This window comes from Cydia splendana, chromosome 1 (assembly GCF_910591565.1).
Source record: "Cydia splendana chromosome 1, ilCydSple1.2, whole genome shotgun sequence".
NCBI classification, from domain to species: Eukaryota; Metazoa; Arthropoda; class Insecta; order Lepidoptera; family Tortricidae; genus Cydia; species Cydia splendana.
This window is the reverse complement of record NC_085960.1, coordinates 4986787-5002626: the sequence shown is the minus strand read 5'-3', so window position 1 is coordinate 5002626 and position 15840 is coordinate 4986787. Positions and strand designations below refer to the sequence as shown.

At 37.4% G+C, this 15840-nt stretch overlaps 1 protein-coding gene across 2 annotated transcripts in view; it reads left to right on the top strand.

Annotated features, from left to right (window-relative positions):
- The first annotated feature begins 6346 nt into the window (after nt 1-6346).
- The window catches only part of LOC134789406 (putative uncharacterized protein DDB_G0291608), a 34389-nt gene continuing 24895 nt past the window's right edge, over nt 6347-15840 (top strand). Inside the window, exons 1-2 of one of the 2 annotated variants that reach the window (XM_063760024.1) lie at nt 6347-6506; nt 15654-15775. In XM_063760024.1, the coding sequence (XP_063616094.1) occupies nt 15762-15775 (14 nt within the window). In that variant the 5' untranslated portion in view covers nt 6347-6506; nt 15654-15761. The remainder of the gene's footprint in view (nt 6507-15653; nt 15776-15840) is intronic. The other variant, XM_063760027.1, reaches the window with a different exon arrangement.

Genomic DNA, 15840 nt, shown 5'->3' with positions numbered 1-15840 from the left:
ATGACGTTATATTTAATTGTCCAAATTTATCCTGCTTAGTCGTACTCATTCGATCATAATCGTTTAAGTACCTATATTATGTTAAACATCGATGGATGTTTAAACGCAACCGCAAGGCCGCCGGTGTGCGCGAGGTGGCGAGGTCTAACCTCAATAATTTTCGAAACATCCGGATAGGACTTCTGTGAATAGCTTTAAGCTTTTAATTATAGAAATTAATGTTAAACAGGAAAACGGCGGGTAAATTATTAATGAATATTTTTTTTTCTATTTCATACGTAATTATTTTGAATATACCAAAGCATAGGCAAATGTTGAATCAAATAACCAATGTTTTGATTTTGTGTGTCCTTGTCCTTCTTCATAACAATAAATAGACTTCTACTTCGTGACAAATGCCAGGGGGCCAGGATATAAAGATTTTTAATGACAGATCGAAGGACGACGATTATATAAGATATTACTTATTACCATTGATTGGGACCTAAGACTCAATGTAACGTATCAAGTATCAACTCTGCGCAACTAATTATGACTAATGCCTATCCATGTTGAACTACTAATAAAACTATATCCTGAAGAGGGGCAAGACAGTCATAACTAAATAACCGCAATTCGCTAATCCTCGGCTCAAATATAAATCGGGTGAAACGGCGGAATTTTCCGAAAGCGCGTATTTTTAGCGCGAGGCCGGCCCTGTTTACATGTTTTCGGTTACGAGCGTGATTTCACGTCTAACCCGATGTTATTTTGCTGGAATCCGTGGGTTTCATAATTGGAATATATCTGTGTTCACGCGCTAGTGTTTGAATATATTTTATGTTTTTTTGGGACTGCAAAGCATTTAATGTTGAGAACGCAATAATTGGGAGCCGTACCCAGCGACAGAATATACAGGATGATCAATCCAAATGGGTCAGTATCGCATTCACTGCCAGGGGGCGTGGCCTAGGAACAAACTTGTATGACGGTGGACGCACATGTGCGTCGGGGGCAGTGAATGTGGTATGGAGAAGTCAGAAACTATGAGAGATAGCGAAATCTGTTCTTAGGAACCATGGCTTCGATTTTAGATTTAATAATAATGGCATTCAATTTTTTTTAAATCTCTCGATTATACATAACCGGGAATCGAACCTCGTCAATATTCTTTATGTAATCGCGTGTAGTACCAAGAAAACAAATAGTAGATTATACAACAAGGGCATAAAGTGACCCATTTTTACCCGAGGCAATTTTTTGGTCTGAGCGAAGCGAAGACCAAAATAGTAGACGAGGGTAAAAATTGACATTTATGCCCTTGTTGTACACTCTGCTTTTCACTTCGATTGCGAGGAAAATATACAAAAAATCAAATATTTTAGGTTATTTTAACGTATTTATTCAAGACTAAAGAAAATTGTTCTTGGGCCGAATGGGCCGGTCGGAGGCGCACCGGCGGGGCACGCCGATCGGGAGAGCGCCGGTCGGGGGCGCGCCGGCAGGGCTGGCAGTTTGTATGGCAGAATTTGGACTTTATTGCTAAGTCAATAAGGGTCGTAATAGATGATTTTACTTTATGCTCTAGAGCATAAAATGCGATTTTATGTCGTCTACGCACGACATAAAGGTGCACTTTTTGAGCATGAGAAGTGAAAAAGTTATTAAGTGTTCCATTTTCAAATTTTAAATCAATTGGCACGCCCGCTGAACTAATGCGTTCTAATTTTAAATAAACGCAATTTGCATAATATCATGCAGATAAGATATGCATAATTGGTCTATTCAGATAAATGATTCATAATAATGACCGATTCATATTAATGACAACATTTTGCAAATTATTTAAATTGTGGGCATTTCAGTATAATGTTTAAAGTCTATTTCAATAGAACTTGCTAACTATGTAAACAAACCGCCATATTGAAATTGTCTCTGAATGATGAATTTACCAGTGATGGGCAAGACTCCTACTTACTACTTTACTAATGTCAAACCATCTCGAATAATAAAATACCAAAAGTAAAAAACATGTAGTTACATATTTTTAATTTGTTTAATCACGATCAGAAGACAAATTACTACTTAAGAATGATGTATTGATGTATTTTATAACCGCGGCGGTAGGTACAGATCATGGGTTGGGTAGTGTGTAGCGGGTTTATATCACAAACTTTAGTCACAACACTACCCATCATGGGCAATTGTAGAATTTAAAAGAAACAAAACCGTCATTCCATTAGGTCCTCATAACCTAACTTATGAACCCATTTTAAACTTTTAATTGAATATCCAAGATACAGTTATATATTTATGTATTTTACGGAACGGACCGTTTCAATAGTGTATATGTGTTTGGTTTCAATGGTATTTGATGAGGTGGTGTAAAAATTCAAAGAGAAACAGTGATTAAACAAAGTTACGTTGTTTGTTTACATAGTTAGCAAGTTCTATTGAAATAGACTTTACACAAGAATTCATAGCAAAATTTGGTCCTTGTACTTTCAGGATCAATTATACAAACAAATACTATACGTATACGCAATTACATAAAGAATATTGACCAGGGGGCCGATTTTTGAAATTCGACCGCTCGATTTCGTGCATTTCGTTCTATAATATCTCCGCTACTAGGCATTTAAATTCTACTAATAGAATTGAAAACGAGTGGTCAATACCACTCGATTCCAAATTTCTATCGCTCGTATTTCAAAAATTAGCATTTTGCCGTTTTCCACCGATTTTCGAGTGACGTAATCGAGCGATCGAATTTCAAAAATTGCCCCCCAGGTTCGATTCCCGGTTATGTATGAGAGTTTAAAAAAGTTTGAATGTCATTATTATTAAATCAAAAATCGATGCCATGGTTCCTAAGAACAGATTTCCCTATCTCTCATAGTTTCTGACGTCTCCATACTGACCCATTTGGATTGATCGCCCTGTATACATTATTGACTTCGTAAATCGAACCATATGAATATGACATGACTGTCACTTATCTGACAAAGTTATCCCTTAAGTCTAACTTCTTACAATACAATATTGGGGTCATTAACAAGCTTTTATTAGGTCGACCTGTATGTAAGTATGTAATCAAATCTTGCAAGTTAAATTTGATCTACTTCCCGGTTTCCGATTGAGCTGAAATTTTGCATGCATGTATAAGGGTTAAATCGGATGACAATGCAATATTATGGTACCATCGAGCTGATCTGATGATGGAGACAGGAGGTGGCCTTAACAAGCTTTTATTAGATCGATGTAATGGAATCTAAGGTAACTAATTTAACCATCTTCCAAGGATCGTAGCGTACTGTCGACCTGATCTGATGATGGAGACAGGAGGTGGCCATAGGAACTCTGGGATGAAACAACGCAACCTAATTGTGTTAGGGGTTTTTAGAATTGTCTCGATGAGTATTAGTTGTCTGTCGTAAGAAAAGTACAGTCAGCCATAAAAGCTTGTACCAAAAATGAAATTTTTGCCAAAAACTTATTTTTGAGCTCTAGTTAGACTTCTGTAGTTATTCTAGTTCGTTGGTCGTAGGCCCTACGGCTTACTGCGCGGCTACCAAGTTAACGCGCAAAACTTAACGCAGAAGGCGTTGCAGTCGTTTAAAACACAACATGTCATTAGATATGCCAACGAAAGAAGCATGAACGATAAAATAAAGACGGAACTTTATCTCCGACATTACTCTTATAACTCAGTCCCTACAGTATGACGGCTTGCTTAACTTCCCTTAGGGTACCGTGGGTTAAGGAACCATTTTAACCATTAAGAATTGCTATTTTAGTATCGGACCCATAAGTATAAAACAAAAGACGCGAACTGAAGAGATCTCTGTATGATACTCGTATTTGTAAAAGTATAAAAGGGTGCTCACAATTTTGCACGGTGGTTACAATTAAGGGGTTGTTCACAAATCACGCGAGGTGTTTTCGGCTACTTTTTGACTCCCTCTCCTCCTTGGTGATATTTGGTGAGGTTTTTAGCTACCCCCCTCCCCCACACAACCTCACGTGTATTTTTATGATTTTTTTTCATTCGACCTATTTTTATATTGTACATATATAGAAAATCTTGTTTATTTTTCTATTTTCGGTAAATAGACTCGCTATTTTGAATGGCAGAGTGAAGATTTATGTTTAACGAAAGCGAGAAAAAGTATCTACTCATGTGGTAGATTTTTTTTCTTAGTTTCGTTCACTGTAGAAACAGAGAGTACACAAGAGGTCTCCTTATACCCCCCCTCCCCTAACGTGATCTATCGTGATTTTTTCGTGATCCCCTCCCCCTATCGAACCTCGCGTGATTTGTGCACAAGCCCTAAGGGTCCCAATCGCCGACAGCATTTTGAGAAATAAAAATCATTCGTGCAGATAGCTGCTGATTATACCGTAGGTATAGGTATCTATTGTCTGGATGCCAGTGACTAGGTATGACTAATTCGCAGACAGGTGTGCGAATAGGCTGAGGGCATTCCAAACTGCCAGTAATGTTGTGTACGATTTTCATGTCCTAGCTTTATAAATAAATTAAATTGGTGATTGTACACTTGAATAGCGCTTGTTAATTTAATTTTAGTGATAGTTAGACGAGCCGCCTGATGGGAAGTGGTCACTGCCGCCCATGAACATAAGCAACATCGGAGGAGCCACTTAACCCCTTACTGCATGTAATATTTTTTTTTATTTGAACTTTAATAGAGCTGGCAATACAGTTGAATATCATATCCGCCATGTATGGCTTCGTGTGCGGTAAAGGGTTTAAGCGTTGCCGACCCTTGAGATCCCTGAATACCAGCTTCTTAAAGAACCCCATGTCGTAATAGTGTAAAGGAAAGAGGTAACTCATTCCACATTCTGCATGTCCTGAGAAGAAACGAGTGAGATGACCGCTTATTCTTGGTGTGCCGTGTATCTAACAATAAGAAGTGGGAATGAGCTGTGCTATTTTGGCGGGAGGTGCGGGGATAATAGCGAGACGATGGCATGATAACATACATCTTTTATCCCCTTCTAATTTCCTGGCTTAACGCCCCCTCTTAAATAAGCAGGTGAATCATAACATCTTGAATATCATGTTCTTGTGCGAAGGTGAGCGCGAGGTGGCCGGCGTTGGCATTTCCGATGCAATTAAGGTTGCTGACAAACATTCATTTAATATATTGTCCGACTTTAATCTTTCATATGTGTACAGAGCAGAAAAAATTGTTAAAAAAAATGCAGAAATATGATTAAAAATTCGGTCAGGATCTTTGTCATACAAAGTATTATAGTTTGTAACTAAAAAGTGCCTAGAAACTATTAAGTAGAAGTAAACATCAAACGGGCAAATGAGCTGTCCCTGATTTACAATCTGCAGACACATTCTTTATGTTATTTCCGTTTGTCATAAAAACATTATTTTCATTAAGAAACAACCGCAAAACTGTGCTCAATATCAAAGAGCAGTGAAACTATATCTAAAACTAAATTTTTGCTCCATTAGAACCGACACCGCAGATGGGGTTTATTTCTCGTTTAAGTGAAGAGAGTGGGAGACAATTATCGCGAGAGCTCCTAAGCTCGCTGCTTTGCCGCCGAATGAAACTATTAGCGAATAGTGCGGAATTTGTGCTGTCGATAGTTAATTAATTATATATAGTTTCATAAACAGTAGAATAGGCACAACATTTGAAAATGTAGGCACTAAGGGAAGAGCTGCGATAAAAAAAATACCACGTCGTTTTCTACTGACAAAGCTGACAAATTGGTATTTCAGCATCATTATTAATTGTTTTGGTTTCAGGCGAATTTTTAAAAGTGAGGCTACTGAAAGATATTCTTGGGTGGATGGACCAATATACCGCAAAACACTATGTGGAAAAGCTCCTAACATATAAGAAACCGTTGAATGAGGCTAGGGCACGATAAGTCATATTGGAATTTATGACGGAAGCCGCTGTCAAGCAGCGATGGATTGTCCGCGGATCTTTACTTTTTTAACTTCGTGCCTTACACAAACCCTCCTATTTTCAAATAAGTTTTGTAAAGATTATCTATACTTGGTCAAGCAGATCTTGTCAGTAGAAAAAGGCGGCAAATTTGAAAAATGTAGGCGCGAAGGGATCTCGTCCCATAGAAAATTTGAATTTCGCGCCTTTTTTTACTGTCAAGATTTGCTTGACCAGCTATATTAAAAGAAAATTGCGTAAGTTCATCATATATTGTTTATGTTACATACATTTCGACCGATAAGTTGCCTGTGAACTTCGATATTAGCTGTGAAAATTACTTTCCACAAATCATTCTTACCCGCGAAACCATCGACAACTTTATTTTTCTGCGACATCCCTACTGTTCCCGCGTCGTCCCGCGCGTATTGCCCGGCCGCCCGGCGGCGCATCCGAACGAACGAACGCTAACCGCACGCGACCGTGTTTACGAACGCACCTTTACCATTTTCAAATTTCGAACGAGCTATTCCAAATTTGAATTTTAGTGCAGTGCCTGAGTTTGGATTATTTATTCGTGATTTGAAGGTGAGTTCTGTTGCGATATTCTTTCGATTGAGCTTGGTTTTATAATTTGCATCTCCTATAAAAACAATATTATCTACGTACTCTGTGTAGGAGTTGTTAAGTATTTTTATTTTGTCGAATTATAAGCTGCTACTACTACTTATTTTTCGATATTTATGAAAGCCTGACTGATCTGAGTTAAGCTAAATTATTTGCAAAATTAAAACGAACTTCATGGAATTAATGCATTTTATAGTTTTTATTATGATAAATTCTTGATTAAAACAAAATGATAGGTACTCTTTGAGGCGTAATTTTATTTTAAACATCAAAACTGATTGACCATAGTTCATAATCACGCTCAAGCGTGATGACTAATATTTTGAAGTAGGTAGAGCCGGTTGTATTGTATGTCCACAGTTTACCTCTGTCCTTAATGAAGCCTACCTATAGGCTTAAGTTCAAACCTGTAACACATGTAAGTACACTAAGTATACCTAGTCAAACACACGTGATTATTCCATAACGCTTCATAAATTCGAGGGCAATAGAATCGGGTCACTTTAAATGTTTCTTGAATGTATTTCATACTTATTTATTTACTTATCCAATCTTTAGTGCACTAAACCACCTACATGTATATGCTCTTGCCATACAATATAATATCATTCTACTTCAGCCAGCGCCATAGAGTCAAACAGACACGTACTAATATCGGAAGAGAAAAATAATTCGAATTAATATAACGCATTCACTGCCAGGGAGCGTGGCCTAGGAACAAACTTGTATGACGGTGAACGCACATGTGCGTTGGGGGCAGTGAATGTGTTAAAACAATCAGAACTATTCTCATGTCACATTCGCACATGATTACTCATCGCAAAGTTTACGTAAATTAAATGTTTCGACCGAGAATCGAACCGAGGCCGAACCGAGGCCATGTCTAATTTTACTGAGAGTGAATACTGACGTATAATGAAAAGTTCGAATTTGAGTATGTGTAAAATCGGCTGGTTATGTAACTGTACCCCTACTGTAAATTTCATTCGATAGCGTGACGGACGTACGCGTTTGCGTTAAGTCTCATTTTGTAAGGGATTTTGAGTTTCCAAAACGTCCCGCTTGGCGCGCTGCTCCAAATTCCATACAAAATGAGACTTAACGCAAACACGTACGTCCGTCACGCTATCGAATGATATTTACACTAGGGGTTCTGAAGTACGTTTACTGCCCCTAACGCTACGGATCTTGCTCGGCAGACCAGTTAAAAACGTCCGTATTATTCATATTTGTATGTAGGTAATTCGCCAGCAACTGGCCGGTCTTAGTAACTGGCCGCCCTCAACTAAAAATGAATTCTATTTCCCCTATAAATAGAATTCATTTTAGTATAAGATGGCCAATTATTGAAAGTCAGTCCATACTGGAGGAGCTACGCATAAAACGCCGGTTGTCAACGATATGCCAGGACCGAATGCTTTCATACTTCGGACACCTCTCACGTCGCTCTCCGGATAGCCTGGAAAGAGTAATAATGACGGGCAAAGCTGAAGGCACGAGACCTCAGGGCCCTCCTCCTACTAGATGGTGTGCTCAAATTGCGGCATCTATGCAATTAAAACTGCACGAGGCCATGCGCTTGGCGGGGAACAGAACCCTATGGAGGAACCTGGTCTTCAACAGATGGATATGATGTCACGATCCTCAGTATTGAGGGACCGACTGAAGAAAATGTATCACTGAGGAAAATTAAGATTTTTTGGGAAATTCCGTCAGCAAGCGTTTTCCTCTAAAACGGTACACAATAGGGAATATTAGGCAAAGCTTTGCGTAGGTGGCACCTTTGTGGCACATACAGTAAACAAACCACATTGACACATCACACGTCACGTCAATCACATGGCCTACCGCGAAACAAGAAAATCGACATTTCGTTATCACTCTTGCATATTCGAGCGATAAAGAGGCAGATAACTAAATTTCGATTTTCGCGTTTACCGGTAGGCCCTTGTTAACAAACCGCCTTGATGCATCAATGTCATATTTTATTGTCTGTGAAAACTTGTCAAAAAACAGTTTAAGGCGCAGTATGTATTAAGTTAGTCTATGAATTTACTGAGTCGGTAGTGCTGCACTCTGGCGGCAGAACATTGCAGTAATATCCCCTATTGGTAATTTCCTCGACAAAGCTAGCTTTTAGTTTCAGCAATCGCTGCTTTGTCGAGGAAATTACTAATTGTGTAACCTATGTGGTACTAAACCATTTCCATTTTTTTAATTTTATACCTATCATCCAAGCGTTCAAAATTTTGTTTAATTCATACTTGCATTTAATAATAAGCTATAACTTTTTATTTAGAATAGGTTAATAGGTATCCAAATTAATATTGTTTTGTTTGATAGAGCAGTAAATGTGCATTTTATGTTGTGTAACAAAGCTAGAGTATTTTTTTCCTTACCTGTGTAGAGCGGTTATTTCCGAAAAAAAAAACACTATCCTAAAAAAAGTTCGTGAAGACTCCTACTCGTTTTGAAATAGGTACCTATCCAACGATACCCACCATAGGGTAAAAGCAAAAAAAACATCCCCAACTTTTTTCTAGTTTGTATTTTATCACTTTGTCGGCGTGATTTATTTATATACTTTCCCTTGCAAACTTGCAGATTTCTAGCATTAATGGTCGGTGAGCTAAGACGCGGACAGACAGACTTACATGGAGAAATTACAACTCAACAAGAGTTTCTAGTTGACTACGGAACCCCTAACCCAATTTTTTTCTTCTACTAACCCATACCGCTGCTGACATTCAGCGTACGAGTAGGTACTCGTGTAAACCCCGCCCTTGAAAGCTCTACAGACCGTTAACTCCCGTTGCATGCGCAAGCGCGGGCAAGTAATAATCTTACACAAACCAATATAAAGTGGACTACGTTAGATTCTAAACAAGAAAGGTAAATAGAGCTCTTTTATATTGGTTTTCTGAGCGATTAAATTCAGATCGAGCATTCATAATGCTACCGGTGATTTTTGTTTACTTGCCACGTAATAAGACTCACGCGCGTGCATCTAAATCGGAGATTGAGTCAGCGGTGCCTCACACTGACGTCGTCTGCACTTTATGACTCTCTGACCGCTAAAATGTAGCAAAATAATGTGCTGAAGATATCTGGCAACATGCACTCCATCTATTTAAACAAAATATTTTGTTATTATTGGGCGTTCTTGAACCTTGCTCGCTAAAATATCGAATGGTGCTTTTGAAATACCTAGATGAAATAATGCATGGTGGATAGAAGTTGATTGGGGAAAAGGGGATCATTTTATCTGTGTAGTATTGGTTTAAGAGCTAGCTACGGAAATAGGTTTGCAATTTATAGAGCAACGAAATCCCTCTAGTTAATGTGCCATACTATCATTATTAATTAATCCTGGCAGCTGTTCAGCGGTGGGTGTGTGAGGTGTCAAATAAATTGAATTGAATTGAATAAATTGAAGCAATTCTTGTATATTTATATACATTATATATATATTTATATTTCGGGGATCTCGGAAACGACTCTAACGATTTGCTATATGGGGGTTTTCGGGGGGAAAAATCGATCTAGCTAGGTCTTATTTCTGGGAAAACGCGCATTTTTGAGTTTTTATATGTTTTCCGAGCAAAGCTTGGTCTACCAGATATTTGTGTATTTGTATTGTTGATTGATGTCTATTGAATTATTTAAAACCGAATTGTATTGGTTGTCGCTCAATATGCGGCAAAATCATTAAGATTAACCATTATTTTTTGATTAAGGAGGTATCTATTAGTTATACTGGTGGTTAAGCTAAGCAGACAGACACAAACCGCACAAACGGTATATATTACAAAAAAAAATATTTTTACAAATACAAAAATGACTCATTATAAAATCTTAAATCAATTGAAAGATTCACTCATTATGAGTAGGTATCCTTAACTATTTATACGGGCAGTTATTTTTGGATGCGATTCGATCTGGCACTTATAATAAGAATATAAAAGATCGGCATTAGTCAAGAGTATTTTTAACATTGAATGACTTGTGTTGTGACGACTACGAGTACAGTCGTGACACGAACGGAAGCACGGCTGTCTAGAAGAGTTATAAGTGTTATAACACTTTAAAAAACGTGTCAAGTTTGAAAGTTTAACACGATCGCGTAGTTTTTTTTTTATTATAACTGTTGGTAGTATGTACTATGAGCGTAGCTTATTGAGTGAAGAGTTTTTAAAGCTAGCCGGTAGCGTACTTATCTAGACAAATTATTTGATAATACTCAAGATGCAATGTTATAGAAAAGTATTAAAATGTAAGGACGCGTTAAGTAATACGACGAATGCGATGGAAATACCAAGTCTGGGCACTGACGAATGCTTTCTTCAACGAAAACTCTAGATAGAGGAAATTGGATGAATTTTGAGAAGCATCGCCAAAACGCACGAGTGACCACGACCGCTCTGTCAAGATCATACTTACTTATTCCTAAAACCATGGATTGCGACGAATAAATGATTATGATTATGAAAATAATACACTTGACACAAGTTGCTAGCTTTAGTAGGGTTACCACTTTAAAGGTAAGATTCTGCGCTAACAGTTCATATTCTTACTTAATACAGAATTGGTAATGCTTTTGAACTACCTAGTTAATCATATTTATTTCCTCTTATGTGACAATGTTATAAAGCCGATAATAAATAATCCAGTTGTTAAAAATTAGAAGAATCAACAAAATTAACAGCTATAATCCACACTAGTTTGTCCGTTAAATAGTTAATTTGACAAGGAACCCAGCTGTATTAATTTTATCGTTAAATGAGTGCGACAGTTTCACATTTAAATTTACATTTGAACCATATAAAATAGAGCATAGCTAAAGTTTACAGTAAAATCGACCTTGGGCTAACCGTGTAAAGTTCAGTTTAACGAGGCGTGAAAGAGAAATACGAGCTAGCAAAAGTTGCCGACTATTGTTAGCGCCGGGATCTGGGCCAGGTGAGGAATGCGTTGCCCAATATTTTGCTTATTAACGCGTCAGGTGCACCGGGATGCTTATAGACTGAGACTGGATACATTAGCATATCTTCAGTACAATAATTTGGGTTATTAGTTAATCTATGCAGCGAATTAGTTAGGTGAATGCTGCACCAGCGCAAATGTAGCGATATGACGAGTGTCACGAAAGTGTATAGTGTTTGACAGTAGGTACTTTGAGTGTCTGCTGATGTTTCGGAAACAGTCAAAAACAGATTGAGCAATGTAAAACCTAGGTATTGATCGTAGGGTCAAAGTAATTGGTGACGCTGACGTTGATGTAGGTCTGTACTGGTCTTACGATACAATATAATACATGCACATATGTCAACATCATTTGAAAGCTTTTTATCATTAAAAAATTAAAGTTATGCGGGGAAAGTTCTTTATATATGTCTACGCCTCATGAAATAGGTTTTTATGATCTAATGCAAAAAGTAAGTAAGTTGGTGGGTCGCGAGCGAATACGAGTGGGCCCTGAAACTCCTAGGACATCTGAGCGTTACAAATAATATTTTATGGCCCCTGTATAAAGCCCTTGCTACACGGTCGCCGACAAGCCTTCTAACCGTCTGACCTTGGTCTGTCCTTGATCAGTTTTGGTAAAATTTTGTTGGTAACAACTGTCTACACGGTCCGGGACAGACCAAGGCCACGCGGTCTGAAGGCTTGTCGGCGACCGTGTAGCAGGGGCTTAAGACGGCTGTATTAAAATGATTCCCGAATTTGGCAGATTTTGTTAGGTGGGTCGGAGCCCAGTCAACTTTGGGAACCACTGGCCTACGGCTACAACCCGCCTTAAGCCGAGTCGCCTGTTTACCCCATGAGTATGAGCAAGGTATTAGTTGCGCCGTGGACAAATACGTCCCATTTCTCAGGTGCAGGTGTGGAGACGTGGCCGTGGGCGGATTGATCGCACGCCCGGTGGCCCAGCGTCTTGCACACCTCATATTTTACTCGGCCGCGCATGATGACTGAGACATAACTTTCTTCGTGTGACAAATTAGAAAGATAAAATTAAGTGTTAGTGTGAAATAGGTACCGTAACACATAGGTAGATGTAAGTATGTAAGAATAGAAGCACGAGTATTTGTAATGCGTTATTTACTTTTTGCACTGCTAAATTGAATACAAAATGAGTGGCTATTGTTGCAAACCATTTACACGAAAGTTAACCCGTTGTGCAAGAGTCGAGTTAAATACGTAACGAGTTGCAGAATTTAGACCCTACAGTTTGATTCATGAATGTAAATAAGACGTGGTTATTTTAACAATTACTACTTATTTGACGATAAAGCAGAACAAGTTATTGATGAAACATTCCTTAGGAACTATGCAATACACAGGTAGTATAGGTACGAGTATAAATAGTTGCCTACTTAAATAAATTGGCCGCGTAAACTTATATCTATAAATAAACCTTCGATGAAAGATATTAATTGGTACTTGAAACGAAGCTGTTTATGTGATCTTGACCCGATTTCGATCAGGTGTGGAGCTACACTGCAGTATGGGCATATTATCTTATAGGCATAGGTGGGTCAATTTTCAAATAGGCATTTTTTGCTGTCCCACGGCTAAAACTCGAAGTCCATAGGACTAAAAGACTGGGTATGTATATATTTTCATTCAGTGTATTATAAGCTTTAAAAATAATGCACAGCTGTACCTAAAATATTATTTGTTCCTGAGAAAATCGTATTTGAAGTTCCAAAAACGGCGAAATTTGCCGTTTTTCGCATGTCCCAGTGGCGGCATTGCGCAATAAAAAAAATCATAACTTTGGATGTAGGCAACGTATTATAAACAACTTTGTATTTCTATAAAGAGCATTTTCTAGAGAATTGATTTAATCATATTGATAAACCAAATTCGTTATTTAATAAAACAAGGGAAGCCTTTTTATCGCTGTCCCGCGCGGCACCTGTTTTGTTATGACTTAAATATACCCCCTATAATCTTCTTTGTCTATTGAATAACGGTTAGATTAAATTTACAACGCAATAGTGCGGTTAGTTGGGCATCGATTGACATCAAATGTAGACCCGGAAACAGTTTAATTTATTTAAAAACAGATAAAAATCTCTTTCGATATATTTTGGTACGACTACAATGACATTTGTATGGACGCTTAATACGTTGGTACATAGTTGGAATAAAAATGTTTATTTTATAATAATAGTTGCAAATATAGTGTTAAAATATATAGTAAAATAAATAAGTGAATCGGTTGTATTGTGTAGGAAATATCGCTAAAAATATTATTGGCGACATGTCGTGACATTTGTATGGCGACATTTATACGGCTATTTTGACCGTATAAATGTCGATTGTGGCATACAAATGTCGACATAGTGCCATACAGATGTCGAGAAGGTGTTATACAAATGTCGTCAGGGTCTTATAAATGCAATAAAAATAATAAATAGTGGCATATACATGTTGATACTGCCATATAATGTCGAAAATATGCCTTATACATGTCAAAAGCGCCTTACAAATGGCTACATAGTGTCATACAAATGTCGATCTTTAAACGTCCATATCTAGCTAACTATAACAAGTACAGAGGTGTCTCCTACAGTATATTTTTTGTTGTTAAGAACCCTTCCTAAAACGATGATTATAAATCAGATTTTTCAAAAATAAAAAAATGCCATACAAATGTCGAAAAAACGCCCTCTTCAAAAATTGACCCAGGTACAGTCGAGTAGATTTATTCATAATGTTGCAATGCAATTCTGCAGTTCGCTGTACATGCAGACCAGGGTTTGACTGAATATTTTTTGATATAATATTGTGTTTTGCTTGATATACCTGTGTGTGTGTTTTACCTTAACTATTTCAAAATTCCCCTTTTGGGTGGGTCCCATTGTTGAACTACTTTTTACTACAAAATATGAATACCTAACATTTCCGGCTAACTTTTTATTCTAATTATTAAAATATTTATGAACTAACTAAAACTAAAGAACTAAATAAAACACAATAACCCGCCTAAATACTCTTAAGAATGCGCAATAACTAAAAGCTGGTAAGTATCCCAAATGAAATGAAATGAAGGTAGCTAAATAAGCTATGATTCGGTTAAGTTGTGTTCTAATGTATGGGGAAGACAAACAAATTATAGCCAGCCTTTTATGAATGTAGTCTATAATGCAAGGAAAGGCTGGCTATAATTAGTTTTTCAAAAAACACAATTTGACCGAATCATAGCTCCTAATTCCAGCTTACCTAAATACGTCTCTAGCCTAATTGTTTGTCATAACGATTTATGACCAAAACTAAGTGGGATAATGTCTCTCTGGAATGGTAAGTCGCAGTTAGTGTTAAAATTATACCTGGCGACCGGCCATGGGATATTATTATACTGCCAGTGCCAAATTTCTATTACCGTACGATATATCCCTTCTCTGGCATGCTGCTATTTAGTCCGAGTGACTAAGTCATGAGTATTACATATGCAGTTATGCACTTAGATAGATATCAAGATACAGACCTGTAATCAGCGATAGTAACATGTACTGAATTTCTGATGAGACTTACGCGAGGTCAAATTCTATCTATTTACTGATGATGGTGTCCTAGCCGACTGCGTGAACTGGACTTGGCTATAAATGTTATTATAACCTCATAAGTCCCGCGTACTTGTACAAGTACCTACAAATTCAATTCGAGTTTTGAACTCTTATAGATATAAAAGAAAGTTCCAAATAAATTATATTTAACACTGGAATTTGACTCTTAACATTAAAAAAGCAAATCAAATTTTTTGTTGACATTTATTCTAAGTCCCTACACCAATTATATAATTAGTTATTGTTAGTATAATATACTAACAATGTACAGATTGCAATATGTTTGGTGCCGGTAGTAGACTAATGGTTAATCTAAACAAATTGCTATAGATAATTCAACACGATATTACGAGGAAAAGTTACATAAATTGGATGTGTCTATCTTAATCTTAATCAATGTAGTTATCTTGTAAATCCTAATTTTCGATACAACCTTACCTTGCAAACTTAGCAGTCAATGTACAGAAAATTAAGTAGGTAAGTAGATAGTAATAAATACCCATAAACTTATTGGTATGACCGATGTTTGCAGGCAACCTTGCTGAGCATCGCACGGATCTGAAGATCAAGAATAAGCTGTGATCTCACTACAGTCCGCGCCGAGCCGTGCCGCGACTGCATGGTAAACAACTGATTCAAAATGGCTCAGAACGGGTAAGATATATCTCTTCTATTTATCTGCCCTTGCTTTATTTTCTATACAAGTTGCTGTGTCTCTA